General features: G+C 47.6%; 6 protein-coding genes across 6 annotated transcripts; 3 read left to right on the top strand and 3 right to left on the bottom strand.

Annotated features, from left to right (window-relative positions):
* Window positions 1-268: 268 nt before the first annotated feature.
* KY384_004160 (uncharacterized protein) lies at window positions 269-1,429 on the top strand (the record flags this gene model as incomplete). The annotated part of the gene is made up of 1 exon (XM_044812666.1): window positions 269-1,429. The coding sequence occupies one exon, from the start codon at window positions 269-271 to the stop codon at window positions 1,427-1,429; it is 1,161 nt and encodes a 386-aa protein (XP_044670086.1).
* A 361-nt stretch (window positions 1,430-1,790) lies between these two features.
* Window positions 1,791-2,394, bottom strand: KY384_004159 (uncharacterized protein; the record flags this gene model as incomplete). Its single annotated transcript, XM_044812665.1, has 2 exons — window positions 1,791-2,012; window positions 2,059-2,394. 2 exons carry the CDS (start codon window positions 2,392-2,394, stop codon window positions 1,791-1,793), a joined length of 558 nt encoding a protein of 185 aa, XP_044670085.1.
* A 2,469-nt stretch (window positions 2,395-4,863) lies between these two features.
* On the top strand, window positions 4,864-6,800 carry KY384_004158 (uncharacterized protein; the record flags this gene model as incomplete). Its single annotated transcript, XM_044812664.1, has 8 exons — window positions 4,864-4,913; window positions 4,963-5,304; window positions 5,395-5,506; window positions 5,704-5,888; window positions 5,935-6,085; window positions 6,134-6,461; window positions 6,511-6,658; window positions 6,743-6,800. The coding sequence occupies 8 exons, from the start codon at window positions 4,864-4,866 to the stop codon at window positions 6,798-6,800; spliced, it is 1,374 nt and encodes a 457-aa protein (XP_044670084.1).
* Window positions 6,801-7,631: 831 nt separating this feature from the next.
* KY384_004157 (uncharacterized protein) lies at window positions 7,632-9,460 on the bottom strand (the record flags this gene model as incomplete). The annotated part of the gene is made up of 4 exons (XM_044812663.1): window positions 7,632-8,264; window positions 8,333-8,941; window positions 9,003-9,216; window positions 9,348-9,460. 4 exons carry the CDS (start codon window positions 9,458-9,460, stop codon window positions 7,632-7,634), a joined length of 1,569 nt encoding a protein of 522 aa, XP_044670083.1.
* Window positions 9,461-9,748: 288 nt separating this feature from the next.
* KY384_004156 (uncharacterized protein) lies at window positions 9,749-14,920 on the top strand (the record flags this gene model as incomplete). Its single annotated transcript, XM_044812662.1, has 10 exons — window positions 9,749-9,768; window positions 9,836-10,110; window positions 10,176-10,234; window positions 10,284-10,420; window positions 10,627-10,781; window positions 10,830-10,889; window positions 11,238-11,778; window positions 11,828-12,360; window positions 12,429-12,792; window positions 12,841-14,920. 10 exons carry the CDS (start codon window positions 9,749-9,751, stop codon window positions 14,918-14,920), a joined length of 4,224 nt encoding a protein of 1,407 aa, XP_044670082.1.
* Window positions 14,921-14,978: 58 nt separating this feature from the next.
* KY384_004155 (uncharacterized protein) lies at window positions 14,979-19,584 on the bottom strand (the record flags this gene model as incomplete). Its single annotated transcript, XM_044812661.1, has 4 exons — window positions 14,979-18,766; window positions 18,821-18,998; window positions 19,060-19,350; window positions 19,504-19,584. The coding sequence occupies 4 exons, from the start codon at window positions 19,582-19,584 to the stop codon at window positions 14,979-14,981; spliced, it is 4,338 nt and encodes a 1,445-aa protein (XP_044670081.1).
* Between the last annotated feature and the right edge of the window lie 755 nt (window positions 19,585-20,339).

The following is a 20,339-nucleotide window of genomic DNA, read 5'->3' as shown; positions in this document are numbered from 1 at the left end:
CTTGCCAGCGTTGGAGGGTCGAGCATATATAATCACTTACGCGTAGACGTGATCATTATCCGCTGCGACCCGGCCCTAAAGTGCGCCAAGCCCGCGTAATACTGATCACTTAACCATATAATTCAGAACATCTGTCCATTTTGGAGATGTTTTCAGGAGAAGAGGCTGGCGCGGATCAAGCTATCTATCTACTGATGACAGCAAACCACTACACCTAAACAACTTACACATCGCTTGACTGAGCCAAAGATTTCCTTGACTGGCCACAATGCTTTCGTCATCCAATCTCCTCTCCCTTCCCGTCTCTGTCCTCTCACTAGTCATTTCCCAAGCATTTCTCTCAATAGCTTCAAACCACCCTCCAGCCGCCTCCCCCAAAGCAAAGACTGATCTGATATGCCACACCTCCAATCCAGCGGAATGCTACCCCACCGTCTTTTCCCCAACAAAAGATTTTCAAGTCATTCGCGACGACCAATCCATCCCTCCCGGCCTCCACGTTCGCATGAACCTCGCTACAGGCCTGAAAGAAGCACGCCTCAATATCCCACTTGATGACGAAGACGACGACCAAGGAGCTATCGTAGTGATTGACAACGGTCCCAAGGAGGATGAGTCTTTCCGGCCAGTACAAGAGCCTCTCCACCTCCAAGATTCCCAACACCCTCTTCACGCCTTAGACTCCACCTCCCCACCAGACGCCCAAGCCAAGCATCCCATCGACTCCCAAACCTTCGCCACACTCCTCGCTAGCCTTAACGACGACTCTCACTCCTCCACCCCGAACTCTCTTTTCACAATACTCACCGCCTTAACAGACCTCGCCCACGACATGGAGTATGGCCTCCACCTCGCCTCCTCCCGCCCCTCCATAGCTCGCATAATGCAACTCATCGACAGCGTAGGCTCCCACTCTCTGCCCGTCCGATCAGCAGCCTCCTCTCTCCTCGCCACGGCGCTCCAAAATAACGACAAGGCGCTGGAAGCCTTGCTCGCACATACTGGATCGGCTGTCACGCCCGTCGTTGCCGCTTTATACGAGACTCAGGCTGTGGAGAAGATGGACGAAGAGGAGGCACATTTCACCAATCGTTTGGTGTTTCTGTTGGCGCAGCTGTGCGAGGATGCTGGTGAGCGGGAGGAGTTTGTGAAGGAGGGAGGCGTGGACGCCTTAGCCGGCGTGCTTGATAAGGCGGGTCATGGAGGCAAGGAAGGGCAGTTTGAGAAGGTAGTTGCGAGGGTCGCAAACTTTGTGGGCGATTTTGCGGAGAGGATTGGGAGGGAGGTTGGTAGTGAGGAGTGGGGAAAGATGTGTGCAGCGCTGAGGGGCAGTGTGCTTGGAAAGTACGAAAGGGGTAGTGTGATTTATGAGAGCGCTTTAGAGGCTGAGAGGGCGTTGGAGGTGGTCTTGGGAGGACGGTGTGAGTGATGAACAACGGGGCCAAGATTTGATGCTATGCTGAATGATATGGGGCGACATTAGGGCTTTGTAGAGTATAGATATCAAATGAAAATTTGAGCAAGATCCTTAATCAACCATAACAAGGAGAAGGTAGGCGAAAAACACGAGGCTTCAGTTAAGCACGTTTCGCATTCGTCGTTTCACGGTAAGCTATCTCCTTTCCGTGGGCTATGTCCAGACGTGTCTTTTATATTATGAAATCCACCATCAACATCACCGAAATATCACCATCCACCTATTCGATATCTTAACGTCATAATCACCTATTCTCTCACCCATGTGTAATAACAAGCAAGCGTCAGCTTCTCAGCGAGGGAGACTTAGGCTTTCAAGCAGCCTGCTCAAAAACCATATCCTCAGTAGCAAGGCCGTTGACTCCACCCTCAACTTTAGGGAGTTCCCTTTTGACCACTACTTCACCATCCCCATCCTGCTCCGCAACTTTAGCCTTCGTGCCATTGGCTTGCTTCTTGCTTGGTGCCTTGGACTTTTTGGTAGGTGTCTCGCCGTTGGCCTTACCATTCGCAGCGGTACGCTTCTTAGTTCCAGTCTGGCAAAATCAGCAAAGGTCGACACGCAGAAAGGGAACACATTACCTTAGGGGTGTAGTCCATCTCAGTGTCATCTCCTCCATTACCATTCGTTGCTCCCTCGCTATCGCCTCCTTTCTTGGGTGTACGAGGCTTTGGTGCCTTAGCATCCACAACAACTTCCGGATGTTGTGCAGCTATTTCACGCCCCGTTTGGCGCCATTTACGGAACTTGTGCTCCAATGCAGAGGCGGTATGTTTCTCTTTGTCCAGGAGTGCCATGGTCTTATAGTTGGGTACCCAATCGCCATGAGCAGCAAAAAGGAGGGGAATGATAGCGTCGAGATCAGGAGGAGCTCCGCGCTCACGCTTGCCGTTTCCATTTTCAACCGGGCCGGCCATTTCGAAAGATGCCTTGTTTTCAATGTTGTCTATGAGGGACAACATCAGCGTACGCCTTTAGTTGTGCTTGAATGATGAGCCTGTTCAAAAACATAAAATCACAAGCAGACTGATTCATGGGTCAAGTCCATGGGCAACAATATTGGAACAGTGCGAAGATTGCGAACGCGATACAAAGTTAATTCGAAAAATGTCGTCAAGCTCATTGTCAGAGTGACCCTACCTGTCGTCATGATGAACTAGAGTGTAAGTGTTTGCACTTGACAGTCTGATCGATGAGATGTGATAGACTTGGTAGATATGTTGTATTGAAAGGAAGTTGGAAGGCGTAATGTGAACTGGAGTGGAAGAGATTGAATGTGTAGCACAACAGGACAAAAGTGATGATTTGCAACGGAAAATCACCACTTGAAGGTAATTGTTGGGACCAAGCGCTTGACGGGCGCAATACTTGGCTACAAGACCGGGATTTCAATGTCTGCCATTCAGATCATTTCGTCGGTGCGAACGTAAGTGGTTGTGATGGAGATGTTGAAGCAAGGAAAAATGGTCAAAACCTCACCTTCAAGAGATAATCACGAGGTCAAGTAGTGCTAGCCTTGGCGTCGATCCTAAGCGACATCAGTGAGTGATACTGCAGTATACGAAGAATATCGGACTCACTGGGCGTTGCAAGGCAAGACGACAACAGGATTGTACGACGAATATCAGAACGGGGCGGTGGGTTGGAGGAAGAAAGCGAAAGGAAGAAGATCAAAACCCGGGCATCAGTCACTTAAAGAGCTGGCGGGGGCAAGCAAACAAGGTTTTGTTCTGTTAGTGAATTATTCAAGTCTCAAGTGTTGTCAAGTGTCGTCGATGGCATTCTTGGAAAAAGCGGTTCATACCATGTTCCGGCTTCCTACGAAACCCGCCGCTGGTATTGCAAGTCGGACAATATCGTAAATGTTGGGTCTGATGGCTATGAAGATATTCATGCTATCTAGAAGCTTCCAATTCCAAATAAGACACAGATTGGGGGTCTCCTTTGCTCAAGAAGACTATTGTCTGATGCTGGATGTGGATCCCTTTCCATTTCGCTCGAAATTGGCTTGAGATCCATGCTCAATGATGTTTTACATGCTTTGGTCTGCTTGCACCTAAATTAGAAGATGATCATGGCGACCATTCAAGGGCTGAAAAATTACCATAATGATGGGTTTATTCGCATCAGCTGCCTCCATGTTCAATACCGCCTTTATACTTCAGCTTACGGTCACGAGCCCTTAGACCCCCAAACTCTTGACGAATATGGGCGCTTTGGTGCCCTGCGTGCTTCTTGAAAGCCAGGCGGGTCAATCAAAATAAGATGCGGGCCCTCACAATACTTACCGAAGGGAATTCCCACTCTTAGTCCTTATCTAGAAATTCCTGGGTCAAGGTGGAGTAGATATCCCGCAACATCGTTTGATCTCAACCTTCCTTGTCAAACATCCCCAGTCCAGGATATTGTAGATATCCCTGCGGGCAGCCTCAATTCCAGAAACATCTTTGAGCAAGTGTGCATATAAATGATGCTTGTGATAGCGGAAGCCAAAGAGATCATCAGGCTCGTACCAATGCACCCAGATTTCCAAATCAATGGAGCTACTGGTGATGGTAAAAGTCATTGATTTCTTCATTGAATCTGCACCGTGTCCATGGAGTGCCTTCAATTGGCGCATCGTACTGACCATTGCGGTCCTAGCCTTGCAAGCCTGGTATTTTCCATCCTCCGGTGACTTTCTCACGCTCTTGTATTCTACGGCAAGAAGAGTGAAGAATTGATGGGGGCAGACTTGTGAGAGTCTTTTATAGTAAAGGGCGGCTCTCTCCTCGGCGGCACTGAAGGCTGACCGCTCCAAACCGTAAAAAAGATCGGGGTTCGGATCTTCCACGCCGGCAAAGTCGTCGAGGATGCCCTTTAAAATTGGATCATCCTTGACTTGTGCCAATGGCATAAGATTGTGGCTTCACTGTAAGTTCAAAGCAACACGAAGGTCATCGTGGTCCCAGTCTTGGGTGACGATCTCTTATACGGAGACGCCACGTCTCAAGTCGTTGGTCAATTTCTCAAGCGCTCGTTCATCTTTAGCAGTCTCGAAGAAAAGCTGAACGGATCTCATCGCATGGCAACATAGTGTGCAAAACCCCTGGGCCACAGACAGATCGGCATTTAGAACTACCCGAGACGTGCGGCTGGCTCCCGCCCGATAGCAGGGTACTAGGCCCCCCAAGGCCCCACGCTAAGGGGCCTGATTGCGGGCGTCGACAACCTCATGTTGGTCCTGGAGGCTGGTATAAATACCTCATTCCTCGTCCCTTCCGCATTGTTAAAGTGGTTCATTTTGAATAAACAAACCAGAGTCGATGTTCCCTCAAAAAGCATTTCGAACTTCGATATCCTCCTGCTACCTGCCGAGCTTTGGATCTGCAAGCCAACCGTCATCCATGTCATTCTCAAGCCGAAAATTCTCCGTCAGCAAGGGGCCAAGCGCCAAGTGAAGCTACTAATTTCTCGCTGATTAAATGCCGAACTGACGATGGTAGTGAGCTGAACTCGAAGATACATCGACTTTTCCGCGATGCTCACGAGGGACACCGCCCGCACGCCGGCCTTGACCCAAGTCGAGCTTCAACAGGCGTAGTCTGGTGTACCGAACGCGCGAACGAACATGGATTGTCTGATGATCCTTGTGCATGGGCAAATCTGGGCCAAGGCGCTCCAGAAGTAGATGATGACATCGCAGGCAGTTTCGAGCGACCCAAGACCCTGGACATCTCGGTGAACTCTCGAGAATACGGACCTACTGCCGGTATCAAGCCCCTCAGAGTTGCCATTGCAAATCTGTACAACGTACACCATCGACAGGGCAAGGAGAGCAAATATACGTAAGTGTCGATATTGCGATTGGAAGCTGCTGTGCAAACTTTCGCCCCCTGAGAGTGTGCTCGGACCACGACTGATGATGGCTATCTCAGGTGGGAAAATGTTGCTGTTGTGCCAGGAGGCAGGGCAGGCTTGATCAGAATCGCAGCAGTGCTGAACAATGCCTATCTTGGTTTCTTCATCCCTGATTATACGGCCTACAATGTGAGCCTTCAGTCAGAATCTGGATTTAGCGGCTAACAAAAAGAAGGAAATGCTTTCCTTATTCAAGAATGTAGGTAATTCCTCGAAAAGATATGATGAGTTTTAAGACTTTGTAATGACCTTGTAATGACCTTGACGGCCGACTCGATCTCGTTGCCAAAATAGTCAGGTAGTTGGGACTGACCTGTCGGATACAGTTTGCAGCAATTCCTTCTCCATTATCGGAGCAAGATAACTACCACATTCACGCCAGCAAGATCGAAGACGAAATAGCCAGAGGCACATCTGTGATCTTGACGTCGAATCCTCGCAATCCAACGGGACAGGTAGTCAGAAACCCTCAGCTAGCTGAGATACAGGATATCTGTAGAGACCGAGCAACGTGAATACACCGATTGTTTCATGTGAATCCTCGCTCACAAGTTTAGGCTGATTATGGATGAATTCTATGGTGGTTACAATTATACCAGCAACTGCGATGGGTCTGTCGTCTCTGCTGCGGACAACATCATTGACGTAGATCAGGATGATGTCTTGATCATTGACGGCTTGACCAAGCGTTTCCGCTTGCCTGGCTGGGTAATGCCATCGCAGATCATTGACCAGCATTGACTGACATTCATCCAGCGTGTAGCTTGGATTCTTGGGCCCAAAGAATTCATTAAAGCCATCGGCAGCTGTGGATCCTACCTCGACGGGGGGACAAATGTGCCGTTTCAGGAAGCAGCGGTTCCAATGTTGGAACCTACGAAAGTGCTCAATGAAATGAAAGCCCTCCAGCACCACTTCCGGAACAAGCGTAATTATGTCATCGGACGTTTGCTAGACATGGGCTTTAAGATGGGTCATGTCCCTGACTCAACGTTCTACATCTGGCTAGATTTGAGCTGCCTTCCGGAGGAGATCAATGATGGCTTGAATTTCTTCCAACAGTGCCTACTGGAGAAGGTCATCGGTAAGCTACCGACCCTCTGCAATATGCTCCATGCGCTTACTAAGCACAGTCGTGCCTGGGATCTTCTTTGACCTAAATCCGGCGAAACGTAGAGATTTATTCGATAGCCCATGTCATCATTTTGTACGCTTGAGCTATGGACCAAAGATGGAGACACTCAAGGCTGGTCTAGATGGTATAGAGAGAGTGATCAATAAGTAAGCACAACTTTCTTTGTCACCACGAGACGATCTTTATGGGGTCAAAGGTGGTCAGGGACGTTAAAGCTAATGCAAGCTCAGGATCACGTCAAAGCAAGAGAAGAGCGAGACCGCGCGTGAAGAAGCTGTCAAGGACTGAGTGACTCAAGACTGATAGAACAGCACGAGGTCCCTGAAATTAGATGTCAGCAGTCCCGACAACAAGGGTTTCTTCAAGGACTTCGAACGAGCTGAATACCTTCATATCGCCTTATGCACACCTGTAGAGATCGAGGCTATTCGTGAGGCGACTGTGTCTGAAATGACCGAGCTCAAATCGTTTGTAATGCATTCGTAACGAAAACAAGCGCTTTACAAGATCCCTGGGTTCTAGATCTGGCTTCATTTTAATCGTTGTAGATATTGCATGTTATTTGACTTGCTAACCAGTAGACGCCGCGGACGATACCTTCAGACAAAAACAAAGTCTGGTCTTCTTATCTGAGATTGAAGAGATGTCCAAGCTATTAATCGACCAAGCCTTCAAGTAATTCCTCCACGCCTTTCACGGAAAGAGGAGTATTTTCCGATCGGGCCAAAGAAACCGCAGAAGAGACAGCGTTTTTAATCTGCCAATCTGCATTTAGCTTGGAAGCCCTCTCAATAGTCTAGCAGGACAAACCTGTCGACCATTCATCGATCGCTTTGCTAATGTGGCAATGCCTTGCTCAGAAATATCTGCGAGTTCCGTGGTTTTCGAAACATTTTGGAAAAAGTTTCTCCAAATTGCTTTCCGTCCCTCTTCGTCAAGGTCAGGATAGTGGATGGTGAAATGGATCCGGCCTAAACGGAAGTCAGTCGGTTTTGACACCAAGAACGAGTGTTCAGGTACTTTGAAAAGCCTTATCTATCTCTGTCGGCCGATTCGTGGTCAAGATCAGGACGCCTCCAAAGTATCTTCCACATACATTAGCTCGGCTTCGCAGTAGAATCAATCTATGACGTACTCCAGTCGTCGGAGGAAGATGCTCACGAGATTATCGCGGTTGAGGTCATGTCCTCGAGTAGCGAGGAACACCTCAGCTTCGTCAATCAGAAGAACACAGCCCCATCTCCGTGTTATGTCGAGTATCTGTTCGATGCGCTTATCAACGCGGTCTGCGTCTACGCCCAGCTCACCGGTCGAGACAACATAAAGCGGCCGGTGAGTCACTTCAGCCACGGCTTCCGCAGTCAACGTCTTTCCGACTCCTGGATTACCAGTCAGTAGGCCCACGAGACCTCTACCCTTATTCTGCACAATATCATCGAAGGCTGTCTCGTCTTGGCGATGCGCTTTGACAAGCCCATGAATGATTCTTCGACGCTCTTCTCGGATAACGATCTTTTGAAAAGCTCCTTCGTTCCAAACCACTTCTGTGCAGCCAATCAACGCAAATTGGCCCCATACTTTTGCAGTAAAGCTGAACCCATTGATCCAGTATGCGCAGACAAGCAATTGATCTTCTGTTAAATCACGTGTGAGGATCTGATCCTGCGCATAAACCAGCGGATTCATTAACTTCATGGCTTCTGGGTTGTGGCTTCCGAAAGCAAAAGAGTCTAGCATAACTCGCCCTTCACCCTAGCTTCCACTCAGTTTCGAAAAGACTCGGACATCTAAAAGCGGGATCAAGTCTTCAAATTACTCACATTGAACTTGTAAAGCTTTGATGTATCACTAGGTGTAAGCATCTGGACCTCTTTTACGGCATGAGAATATGTATATTCCATACATGTAGGGGAATCTACAAGGGAAAGATATAGCCGCCCTCGCGATACCAAATCCTTTCGAACTTTATCATGCTCCGGATCGCACGATAGAGGGTATACCGGCAAGTTTGTGATCTTTCGGGCGCCGGTGAATCCGTTGATTTCAAGTTCTAGGCTTCCCCATCCAAAGTCTTCGCCATCATGGGTTATCAGACGTGCTGCGACATGAAAATACCTGGTATTGTTTGGATGTATGCCATGTTCAGTATTGATAAGTCTCAAAGCTTGTGTTTGATTCATCAAACCGTGTTTTGGGGCAAGGACGAATTCCTTGGGACGAAAGATAGCCCACAAGAGATCGAAAGTAATCTCACCTTGAGCGAGCAAAGAATCTAGGCTTTCTGTTCGCTCTCCAAAATCCTCTTCGACAAAGCGCAGAGCTGTCCCAATGTCATCGATGAGACTTTGGTCGGGCTCTGGTCTCTCTTTCTCTGCGGCTTTCCGCAAATTCAATTCCTGTGCTGCGTAGAAGAACAGCTCAGGGTCTGCCTGTAAGCGAAGCTGTTAGGCATTGCCATTGCATAATCAGAAGCTTCAAGACTCAACAAACCACAGGCGGGGTTTTATTTAGCCGTAATCCCTCAATGTCGGCGAAGAGCTCCCGAAATATCGACGTCAGATGATCCGACTTAATGTCGATCTCGGTGCCAGCGACCATTCCTTGCTTACTAATGATACGACGCACAACGAGTGCAGTTTTGCCGAATTTCGAAGGCTTGACCTTTGCCTTTGCGGTTTTCACGAAATGCGTCTGACGGTCCTTTCTTCGAAGGTTCAGCAACAGCACGACCCACGGAAACCATTTTATAAGCCTCACCTGCTATAACTGTTCACGAAAGACTAGATAAGCATGGGTATTGTCCACAATGCATATACATTCTGCCTGCCAACTCACATCTGATCGACGCGTAGCAGTCTCTGTTCTTTATTCCCATGATCAGTCATCACCCGCCGTAGAGGCTTCTTAGGCTCGTCGTTCCCATCTGGCAGCGGGTTCGTAGACGCCATTTTATCACTAAATGAGCAGGCTGGCGATGAACTTTTCAAGTGCCAGACGCACTTTGGGCGGAAGCCGTAAGAAGTAATGGCTTAGTCAGTCTGCACTGAACATCCAACCGGGTGATTGATTGATCGAAAGCGCATGTTGCTCATTTGATAGTGGTCTCACTAGGCCAGCCGCGGGCGGCGGCTTCTAGTTCTAGTTCTAGGCACCCCCGCCCCATTTGATTTCTTACCAAAGACTACGAAAAACTTGAGTCTTTTGACGCTTGAATATCGAGAAACCTTTCAGCCAAAATGCCCCCTACGATTGATGGGTAAGCGTGAACCCAAGACGTCGAGGTCGTTATGATTATGATATGGCTGATGATGTCGTCGGCACAGGCTCCTCGGACCGGCGGGGACGTCGTCGGAACCTTCGCCGTTTCGCCGCGCAATCGACGCATATATCAAGTCGAGGCCAAAAAAGAGTACAACGCCTCAGTTCTTGTTGGCTCTCCAGGAATCAGGCTCAACGACAACCAAGGACGACGTGCAACGCGCGATGACCGAGCTTGAAAGGAAGAATGCGAACAGTACGGCGACCCGACTTATTCGGAAGACCTTGAAGCCTGTAATGTCGGTGCTTCATACATATACGGGCGTCATCGACACTCTTGGTAAGTATTGAGACACTTGATAGTTTTTGATATGACATTTGGACTCACCTTTTGAAAACCGTAAGCCCAGGCGGACCCTATGCCGACCGCACTTGTCTGGGGACTCGTCAAGGCTGTAGTGGAAGTAAGCTAGCCATGTGTACTGGAAGGTTCGCAACTAAAGATTTTCAAAGACGTCGAATCGATTTATTGAGCTCTACGAGAAAATCAGCACTCAGCTTGAAGCGATGAGAAACCATCTTGCCCGACTGACTGACTATGACGATCTTTACGGAGATTCTGTAGAGATGCAGGAGATCTTAGAAGCTTCGTATGTCGACGTCATTCGCTTTTGGTGTAGGATAGAAAAGGAATGCAAACGATGTGGTCAGCAAACCCAAAATAAGTGATGTGGACATCGAAGGTGACTTGTTATCCCACAGCTGGAAACAGGATGGGTCGAGCATTCGGATCATTTAGTACAACAAAGCTAGATGGAATCATAGCCAGCATAAAAATCAACGCTGACCAAATCAGCGAACTCGGGCAAATTGTGCAAGCGCGCTTGCACAGGCGCGAACATGAAGACCAGACAGAAGAACGTCGGCTAGCTGGCTTTGCACGAGACGAGCATAAGGCGTTCTTTCAAGAACATCTAGAAGAGTTGAGGTTACGGAACCTTGAAAGGAGAAGTGAAAGGCACCCCCAATCATGATTCGAGTGATTGCTGATACTATCAGAGAATCGGCTGAAAGATTTCCGCGACTGGTTGAAAGCGGACTCGTCTCCAGTTTTGGAGAGTAATAATCGTCATCATGAACGAAACATCCGTGGAAGAAGCGCTATCACTTGCACCTGGCTCTTGCATCACCAAACCTTTGGCAATTGGCGTGACTTTGACACGAAAGCTGCAACGATTTGGCTTAGAGCATCTCCTGGAGTGGGTAAATCAATCTTGTGTGCGTACGCTATTCAACAGGTTGAAAGACTCCATCCATCGTCCTGCTGTATTTTCCATTATTACTCGTTTGATGAAGAAATTTCACCCATTCAGATATACAGGTCAATAGCCGAGCAACTGTCAAACCGAGTCTGGAAAGAGCTTGAAGATCTTCCGGAAGAAATTCATGCTCTAACGCAGTGTACAGCAATCAGCCTGAACAGTAGAGATCTGCAAGACGTCATCAAAATGCTAGTGAAGAGATTATCTTACATCTACATTTTCGTCGATGGGTTGGACGAGGAGTGTGATGATGGTCAGCGCTCTACTCGGATGTTGGAGGTGGTTGCTTTTCTGTTGGAACTGACGGACGAGAATCCCCATTATGTCCGTATTTGGTGCAGTAGTCAAGATCGAATCGGCCTCAACGCTAAGCTTGGGCACTTCAATATTATCGACGTAAGTTCCAAGCTAAATAACAACGACATCCAACAGTTTTTGGCAGACAAGATGGAGACTTTTGAACATTTAGAAATTGAAAAAGGTTATCGAACTCTTCTGTCACTAGATTTATGCCAGAAAGCTGAAGGTTGCTTCCTGTGGGCGTCGCTTATGCTAGACTCTATTTCTAAAGCTCCAACGCTATACGCAATACAGGAACTTATCGAAAGAGGCTTACCGCAAGGCTATGAGGTTTACTATAAAAGAAGGTTGGAAGACCTCGATGTCTCACAAAGAGCCTTCGTATCGTAAGTATCCTAATCTTGAAATGGAAAAAGCGCTAAAAAAGGTGTTCAGTATTCTTCTTGCGTGTGTTCTCTATGCCAAACGTCCATTACGCCTAGAAGAGCTCTGCGAGTCTATGGCAGTCTTCAAAACCAGTGACGGAGAAAACATCAATAAATCACAAAAGCTTTTCCGAAACCAAGTTTTAAAACTTTGCGAGCCTTTGGTTGAAATCCAAGAATCCGACAATTACTCTATCTGCACCCTTTCTCACGCCTCTGTGCGCAAATTTCTTATCGAATATTTCAAGAACGATAAGAAATCTGCCGTAAGCTCGGTTTCTCATGATCCAATGGGATATATCTGCTTGCGATATCTGTCACAGCCTTGCTACAGGCGTTTATTGGTCAGAAGTGGAGAAACCTTCACTGATATGAATGATGAAGATATCACTGAGCATCATCTTCTATCGTATGCCGCAAAATATTGGGACAAGCATTTGGATGACCTCCCTTACTCTCAAGAACTCTGTGGAAAGGTTGAGCAATTCTTGAATTCTTCTCAATTTCAAACTTGCTTGCAAACACAAAGCCTTTTTGTAGAAGGTAAGTTCGGCCTAAATGAAGAGAAAACAGACCCTAGATTTTTTTTACTTACTAGATCTACATAACAGGGCAATTTCAAGTCTGGTATAATTCTGTATCCCTTTGGCGAGGCCCGCAACGTCGTCGTGTGTTTCCAACTTGGCTTTCTGAAAGATGCGGTCACAGCATGGAGCAGCAGTATCAATTTTTCGTTGCACAGTGGGGAAACGTCTTGAATAGCGTCACTAGCATGTATGGCGATCACCCTGGAGAGATTGACCGCTGTTTTTGGAATGCTCTTGGAACCCAGAACTTCCTTCATGATAGCCAGAGCCGCTATAAAAATTTTGCGTTTACGCCAGAAATCCAAAGAGATCAACAAATACCAATACGCTACTTTGAAGGAATTAATGAGATTGGAAATCGAGTAGTTGTTGTAACCCTCATGGCGTCGTAAGTTTTGTCCTAAGCTAAACAACCGCTCGCTGATGTCTTCAATAGGAAAGATGATCCTTCCGACCTACAGTTCTGGTGCGATGAATGGGCTTTAAATGGACGCAGTCCTAGCCACGTAAGATCTCAGCTTCTTGACGCAAAGCGTTCATCATGGCGACTCTACGATCAACCTAAGACACAATCTGGATGGCCAGTTCCTGTCTCGCTCACGTCTGACTTGCAAAGCCTAAGGATTGGAAACCATATATTTGTAAGATCATCAGACCAATCCTTTGTCTCCTTGGAGAGCTTGATTGGACAAGAGGACTATTTTGAAGAGGTTATTAGCTGCGGTGGCTATGTTGCGTTGTCGACCAGAGGGATCCCCACTCAGACAGATCTATTTGACAAGAAAGATGACAAAAAAGAGGTGAATAAAGACACAATTTTTGATCACAGCGAGGAGTTAGCTCAGATACTCGAAGAAAGCGTCAAATCTGCAGACTCGATTGCAAATTCTACAGCTACTACGAGCACTCAGGAAACAGAAAACGCTGAGACAAGCCTCAACTCAACGTCATCAAGTAACACTTCTGTATCATCATTAGTTATAGAGGAGCCTGAAGCCATTGATTATCCCGGCAAAGACATAGATCTACAGAACTTCGACGCAGAAACCCTCGAGGATGATTTAGAATCAGACAGGGAGAGTAACTCCGCCAACGAATCTTGGAGCGAAGGATCGACAAATGACGTTCCAGATGAGTTGGATGACGAGGATCAGTGGAACGATTGGAGAGCAGGCGATCTGGTAGATTTGGAAGACTTGGAAGATTTGGAAGAAGAAATACTTCAGAGGGACGACGACAATTCTGATAGCAGCAATGAGCCTGATGCTGAAGAGGAGCCTGCCACTTCTGAGGACTCGTACGATTCAGAAGATATTGAGGATGCCCATATATCTCTTCCGATGGGTTACCGCTTGAAACAAGCGCATTCTTCGTCTAGCAACTCAACGACCAGTTCAATTGGAAGCACTTATTCGCAAAGCATTGCTGCCGATTCTGATGATCCAGATGCGGACGATTCAGATTTTGAGAATGAGAACGGTCGTAGGCTAGAGGACCTGATGCTTGGGAGGGATAAAGCTAGTAAATCGCCAAGTACGAAGCATGCCACTCTGAGAGTCTACAGCTTAGAGCACAATAACTGGAACCTAGTCTTTCACTATTCGGAGTCATCTACTCACAGATTATACGGTTCTCCTCCGGTGATCCATCCAACTCAGCCGCTGTTAGTGTGGCCCCTCGGAAACAATGAGGTGCTGTTTGCCAACCTCATTAGGAACACCTATTTCACCCGGCGGCTCTGCTGCTCGGAACCGAAAAGCTGCCATGTCTTTATCAAGACGCATTTCTCGGCTGATGGACGGCACTTACATTTTGCTGCTCTTGAAGCATCCGGAGCAGACGGCACGGATGATGAAGGGACCAAGAACAAGCAACGGTCACTACACCTCAACCTCCAAGTGACCACCCACCGTCTATCTGGCCGCAAGACCGCTCGCGCGCCCCCCAGCCTAGTTTTCCGTACGAATGTATCTCTTGGCTCCACAACTTCCCTTTCCGTCTCTCGCCTTCCATACACACTGACCTGGACACCCAAACATCTCTATCTTACAAGCAACAGCGAGACCTTAGCCATTACCCGCATTCCACTTTCCTACCCGGAAGATGGCAGCAAGAGGACTCCAATTTGCTCTACCCAAGGCGAGGTCTTCCTGCCGCGGAGTGTTGAGTCGCGAAATGTGTACTACTTCCCTCCTGCTCCTACCTCATCAACTCCCAGCTCTAAAGGTCTTTCGTTGGACGATAACCGACAGCGGCAGAGGAAGAAAGACAAGGCTACAATTATCATTGGCTCGTACTCCTCGGAACCATCGCAAAGACTTTATGTGCCGAAAAACCTCATGTCGCCACCTATTGGGTTGTATCTGGATGAGGAAAAGCATTTAGGGGGATGGGAGTGCAAGACGAATGTGGAAGGCGGAGGCAGGGTAGTTAATCTTGATGGAGGGAAGCTGAAAGGGAAGTTTGAGAGTTTTGATTTAAATGAGGATTGTGATATTGTGCCGTACCTTGTCTAGATACGAATGGCGAGAATGCAAAAGGCTTATGGAAAATTGTCCAAACAAGAGACAAGTGCTACTTCAAGCCCGATCGTACGATAGCAATTTCACCATTCCGTGGACACATTAAGGTCCCTTGCGCATTCAGAACAATCAGTCTTAGCGCCGTGGGACTGAGCCAATCCTTTGGAAGGAAGAAATGCCGCTTATGCTTGCTATAGACCTGCTCCATAGCCCACGTACACAGCCAGAATTGATGGTCGATGAAGACCACCTGATCATGGAAGCAGCCGATCAGAAGTCGAACATGCTTAGCAAATCCCTCAACTTCCTTTCTTTTAGATCCCTCACTGTCCTTAAATTTACAAACATCAAGGAACTCGATCCGACGACTCTGAGAGCTTGCGTAACTCGCATTGGTCGGTAATATTTCTAGTACAAGGTAGCGGCTTTGGACATGGACTGCTCGCTGGACTTGCCCTGATAAAGTCTTGAGTTGGATATCTCGTAATGACGAATCAATTGACTCTTCCTCAGTCAAGAGTGTCTTCCACTGGTATCGGCGTGCTTGACTCGCATCTACCTTAATCAGGAGGCTTGGAAAATCCGGATAATTAATCCAAAGTGCCTCCTGTTGGTCTGGATGCCGGACGCAGCAAAGCTCTGTCTTTGTCTTTAGATTCAACACATAGCCCGTGGTTCGGCTGGCGATGAGAAGAAGTCCATCTTGAGTGTGGAATAACAATTGTTCGATTGCTTCCTCGATGCGCCTGTCAATGACCTTAAAGACTGCCCAATCGTCTTTGCCAGCTGATGGTGACTCTAATTTCTTTACCATAATCCGTCCAGAGTCATCTCCCGACGCGAAATACCTTTCAGAATCGGACCATGCCAGCTTTATGACAGATGCAGACAAAGCATGTTTGGCGATTTGGCGCACCTTCTTCCCCTGAGGTAACTTATACAATACCACTGTGCCGTCCTCTTTCCCACAGCAGTAGTGGGTGTTGGAAGTGTTACAGATCAGGGACGTTATCGGGATACGAGTATTGTCATCAGACGAGATTACTGGCTCCGAGTTGATCGTATCATGAACACTCGAGGCGCTGTCTGGATCTATATCGTTTGACCTGATAAGTGCGTCTGGTTCCCAGACATTACAGAACGTGCCGCGAATATCGTAGAATCGGGCCCCATCGGGGGAAAATGACATGTCTGTCACAAGCTCCTCATATTTGAGGCGATAGGTAAGTCGATAGTCTGGGATAGTCCAAATACTTAGTGTTCCATTCACATCGCTCGTGAGCAGGAGGCTGCCATCATGATTCAGAACCATTCCCCGTGCTCCCATATGATCGTGCGGTGATTGTTCATCATCTCTGACGTTCCATTCGACGACCTTGGTGTCCTCGTACATAACCAGTAGGTGGTCGGTTTCTGGTTGCCATAAAGCTACTTCTGGTGCGTTCCACGCATCACCTTCCCGAGCTGACCGCATGTTGTCTTCTGCAAGGACGCATCTTTTTGGTGGGATGAATCTTGAGGGAGATTGCTGGATGCTCCAAACGACCACGGGTCTTCCACGAAACACAAGTGCGACCTGTGACAGATCTGGACTGATTGCCATATACCGAGCGCAATTGTGGTCCTCCGATCCCGGCTCTTTCGCCAAGAAATGCCACTTTTCTCGACTAGTCGCCAAGTCGAAACACTGTATAAGACAGTCATCGTAGCCGACAAGGATCTCGTCATCTTCTGGTCCAAATACAAGTGTTCTGGTATGGTGATGACGTCCTTTGGGCAAGCGATACAACTCCTCACCTGTAGTGATATCCCATACTCGTGTTGTTTTGAAGCCAGCCGTTGCCACAAGACTTGATGTCCGGCTACTCGTCATGTTCGTTACATACTCACCGTGGGTAAATCTTCGAATTTCTTCACATGTTTCTGAAGACCACACAATGAGAGTGCCATCGATGCCGACAAGCGTTACAAAAAAGGTGTCCTTGCATAGCACTTTGGATGCCGTCTGATCCTCCCCCATTGTCGTTCTCGCGAGGCAGTCATCCCATTTCTTCGAAGCTATTCCTGTTACAGAAAACGCTGAGCGACTCGTGAAACCGAAAGACCTGCTTATGATGGACTCCTTGGGGCAAAAAGGAACGACGTATTTGTGGATCGAAGCTGGGTTCTCTATAATATTTCGGCCGAATCGGCCGACAACGCGTATTATATCGTTTGCCCATTGACGAAGCTCACCGTCCCTCGATAGTGTTAAGCTAGGGGACGCTCTTTTGGCTAGACTATTTGCCCTCCTCTTCAAGAATGTCTTGAAATGTTGGGCTGACTGCGTTAAGATACGAAGATTTTTGAAAAGAGCCACCCCATTGATCCAAAGTAGACATGCTTCTTCCAAGAACGTCAGTACGGTCTCTAGTAGATCTTCCGAGTCCGCAGGGGCATGACTGAAGTGGTAGGCCCAATTGGTCAAGGCGTAGGAGAGGAAAGGGTAGTCGTTGAAACTAGATGTACTGCTCAGTGGCATACTTGGTTGTTGCATTGTTTGCATGTTTGCGAAAGTCCTTCTCCATCTACTAGTGTCTGAAAGAAAATCGAGACAGACAGTCGCAATATGTTGGTGGCCCTTGGATGGGATGATGCTGACAGGCAAGCCTGATGTCTTTTGAAGCAGGAACTGAGCAGCAGTATGATGAATCAGGGTTATTTTTGACTTGTTTACGACGACGAAATGCCCACATATTTCTTCAATTGTGTTTTGCAGACTGTAGAAGTCTTGGAAATCTGGTCTTAATGCAACTTCAAGTTCGGCAATGTCAAGGGGTCTGAATGCGCAGGCCACCCAAGTGAGTATCATGACAGCCATTCTGCGGGGTTTGGGGAGCTGGTCGGCAATGAGGTCGATCATTCGCTCGTATAAAGGTTCCATGCCTTCTGGAATGTCTGTGAGTGCAGCCCTAATATCATCCTTCGTGTACCAATTATCGCTGATCCTCTCCAGTGCTAACCTGACCCACAAAAAAGATCCTGAGGCCTTCGATAGAATGTCCTGGACAATACCTTCTTGTGTCTGGTCTCCAGGTAAAATTCGTTGAATTGATGAAACAGCGTATTCACGGATATCGTCTTGATTATCCTCGGCTGTAATTCCTTCGTGAACGGCTGTGGGTAGGAAGTTTCGAACGCTTATCGACAAGTCCTTAGTTGCACGACTAAGAAGTAGGACATTTATTCGAGTAGCAGCTTTGATTTTGGAGAGAAGTTTTACTAGATCGATTGGTGCTTCAGCCTCGTCCAAACCATCAAAGACCCAGAATAATGGATCCTGAGAGGGAATGCGGAACAAGATGCCCTCGAAAATCTTCTCCCAAATTATCGTAGCTTTCTGCTGGCCGAAGACTATACCCGTATTTTCGTGGAGCTCGAGTAGCCGAGTGCAGAAAAGCTCGTGAAACAAAGCCGCTTGAAGTGCAATGTTTCGCAATAAATACGAGAGTGTTCTCTTCATCTGATGTCCTGCTAGAAAGAAATGAAATTGGCAACTTCCTGAGAATGATCTTCTCTTAAGAAGAGCTATCACGTAACTGGCAAGAATGGACTTCCCCGCACCTGGGTTTCCAGTGACCCATAAAATTCCCGAGGCGTTAGGGGCGTCTGAAATCCATTCTTGAAAGGCTTCTCGCTGCAAAAGCCACTGACAAGAGCCTTGCATGATCCTCTCTGTGAAGGTATCAAGGTCTTCTTCAACGTTTTCGGATATGCCAAGAATATTCATCAGTCGCTGCTCCAGAGGTACTTCGTGTTGTGATTGGTTCTTGATGACTTTACGTTCAGAGAAAGTGAATGCTTGAAACGCGTTAGCAAAGGCCGGAGCTTTCAGCTCTTAAAAATGGCACGTACCTAGATCTCTGGTATCTTCGCTTACGGCTTTCCTCTTTAGCCATTTTAACACATTTTTGACTTGAGTATAATTTGTGTCTTGAGGATTCCTGAATTTTGCCATGCCGTGATGATCAGCAATCAGCGAGCTGGACGTCTCACCAGGATATTCAAGAAGGGCGGAGTCTTTGTCAACGATCTGCCTCTGATGAGTGTCTCCAGAAGAGCGAAGCAAGCTTGTCTGTAGTGAATGTACTCACCAGTTTCTTTATACCCGCACCAATATGAGTCTTGATCGTTTCATGGAAAGATACGAGCTGCAGCCTGCCGCACATGTTCCTAAATTGCTCGTTGATGTCCTGTAAAGAACCGGACAGTCTTTCCAGCTCACCCACGTAATGCTTTGCACTTCCACTTGGCGAGGCTTTGAAAATATTGTTGAGGGTGGCAGCAAAGGCAGAGCCTCTATGGGGGGTAGCCAAGAAGACCATGGCTGAAATTTTGTTGATTATATCGTCATACTGCTGACTGCTCTTGCCAATGATGTAAGCCTATGATATTTTCAGTTGTGATTCTTTGAATTTTGGTTTCCCAATCGCACCTTCTTGATAACGAGACCACCCATGGAGTGAGCCACCAAAATTATGGGCAGCTGCTGGAGTAAGAATTTGTTTAATGGCCTTATTAGGTCTTGGATGACCCACCTGCCCAATCGACGCCTCATCTTGCTGAGACTCTCCCGTGTAAGTCTTCATTCGAAGAAGAAGATCTTTGGCAAAGTCCATTGTATTTAGCGAGGTGTACTGTCCGGCAAAATTGGCATTGTATCCGAAGGTAAAAAGCCTCGCCCTTGAAAATTCTGCGTCTTCCACGAGCCAAGGCGGCCAGAAGTTTAATGGGTTCCTTTCCCATGACCACGTGCCCCGCGAAGATCCGCCTAAGCCATGAATAAATAATATATCTAAGATAGGGTTTGAACAAGCATAGACCAGGCTCAGCCCAAGTGGATCTGACTTTGACGGACTTGGGATCGGACTGATTCTGCCATGCTGGACATCAAGTCCTGCAAAATCAGAGCCCGCCACGGAAGCGTGGCGACTACCGGAGAAGGATTCGTCAAGGTGGATTGTGGAATGATAGCTGATCGAAGGCTCAGACGCCCGTTTCTGCCGGGCTTCTGGGGGCCATGGCCCGGGCATCCTCCACTCTCCTCGTCCATTTCCGCGCTCTTGATTTGCATCTTCTGCTGAGAGGTGCCGACTTAGCTTTTCTTTTTGCTTGCGTATCTAAGAAGAGGCTCTTGTTAGCGTGAACTACCACGAACAGGGTTAAGGGTATTAAAGAAAGGTTACGGCCGCTTGCTATCTACCCTTCAAAGTTTACTTACAATGTCCATATCAGCTCCACTTGATGGCCAAATATCGAGGCGATGTATATCATTTCGAAAAGACAGAAGAGGTCGAGTTCGACATGGGCCATCCTCAGCCTGGTCGCATAGACTAAGAAAACAAGATTGGCCGGTGGCTTTTGGGGATCGGGC

The sequence above is a fragment of the Bacidia gigantensis genome (assembly GCF_019456465.1).
Source record: "Bacidia gigantensis strain McMullin 20006 chromosome Unknown contig_231, whole genome shotgun sequence".
NCBI classification, from domain to species: domain Eukaryota; kingdom Fungi; phylum Ascomycota; class Lecanoromycetes; order Lecanorales; family Ramalinaceae; genus Bacidia; species Bacidia gigantensis.
This window is presented reverse-complemented; position numbering and strand designations above follow the sequence as displayed.